At 35.0% G+C, this 1285-nt stretch overlaps 1 protein-coding gene across 1 annotated transcript; it reads right to left on the reverse strand.

Annotated features, from left to right (window-relative positions):
• Nucleotides 1–205: 205 nt before the first annotated feature.
• On the reverse strand, nt 206–712 carry LOC140038413 (uncharacterized). The gene has a single exon (XM_072083765.1). It carries the CDS (start codon nt 710–712, stop codon nt 206–208), a length of 507 nt encoding a protein of 168 aa, XP_071939866.1.
• Nucleotides 713–1285: the final 573 nt, after the last annotated feature.

The following is a 1285-nucleotide window of genomic DNA, read 5'->3' on the forward strand; positions in this document are numbered from 1 at the left end:
CCTTTACCTTTTTGGGCTTTTGGATGGGTTTGTTTTTGGATTTCTTAAATCCCTTTTCTTGCCTCTTCCTCTTCTTAAAGGAAGTAACGACAAGCACACCAGTAGAGCCTTTCCCCTTTTTGATTTCTTTCTCAGCAGTTTTCAGCACATTCAACAATTGAGGCAAAGTGTGCTGCAGATTATTCATCTGATAGTTCATAACAAACTATGAGAAATAATCTGGCAGAGATTGGAGCACTAAATCAACATTCAGCTCCTGATCCATCTTAAAGCCTAATTCGGCCAATTTTTCAATTAGCCCAATTATTTTTAAGACATGCGGAGCAACATGTGCTCCCTCTGCCATCTTGCACCTGAACAATTCTTTGGAGGTATCATATCTAACCGTCCTTGATTGTTGTTCAAACAACTCTTTCAGGTGTTGTACAATATCATACGCCCCCATGTTCATGTGCTGTTGCTGAAGCTGAGGAGTCATGGAAGCTACCATGATACATGAAGCTTCCCTATTATCATCCTTATGTTTCTTATAAGCATTTCGAGCAGCAGCAGGAGCATTTGGTTCAGGTTCCTGGGGCATAGGCCCATCAAGTACATATTCAATTTTTTCATGAGTGAGAACGAGTAGGACATTGCGATGCCAATCGAGAAAGTTTGTGTCGTTAAGTTTGCAATCAGTGAGAATGGTACGAAGGCTCAAATTGTTACTCATTCTACAACAAAATGAAAAGATAGAATTTGTTAGAAAAATATTTTGTTTAATAAAATCATAAAAACTTCAAAAATTATGATTTTATTTCCACTATATTTCTCAAATCAATTACCCTCTTAAATTGATTCAGGAATTTTTTAAAGTTCCATAGTGGTTAGGATCCCATCTTAATTTATTTCGATCTTGAGTGTATCCCAACAAATCAAAAATAATTATGAAAGGTAGGTACTTCACCAATTACAACTTATTTGTAATTCTTAGATCAGTTGGGCGTCAACTCTTGACTTTAAATCTATAAGAACCAACCCAACACTTACCTTTAAAATTAATGATTTTGAGTGAATCCCAACAAATCATAATTTTAGTTAAATCAAACCCATCATTCTTTGAGAACATTTCTCATAGCAAAAACACGTAGTAAGTAAGGCAGGCTTGGGTGAATCCCAACAAACTAGCACTTAATAACTACTCTAGTTTTAAACTATAATGATGGAAGGTATTTCATTGATTTAATATTGCAGTTGAGGGATTTGTCTCCTTTTTCCAAAATATTTCATAATTAAAATTTGGAAA

Source organism: Coffea arabica, chromosome 3e (assembly GCF_036785885.1).
Source record: "Coffea arabica cultivar ET-39 chromosome 3e, Coffea Arabica ET-39 HiFi, whole genome shotgun sequence".
NCBI classification, from domain to species: Eukaryota; Viridiplantae; Streptophyta; class Magnoliopsida; order Gentianales; family Rubiaceae; genus Coffea; species Coffea arabica.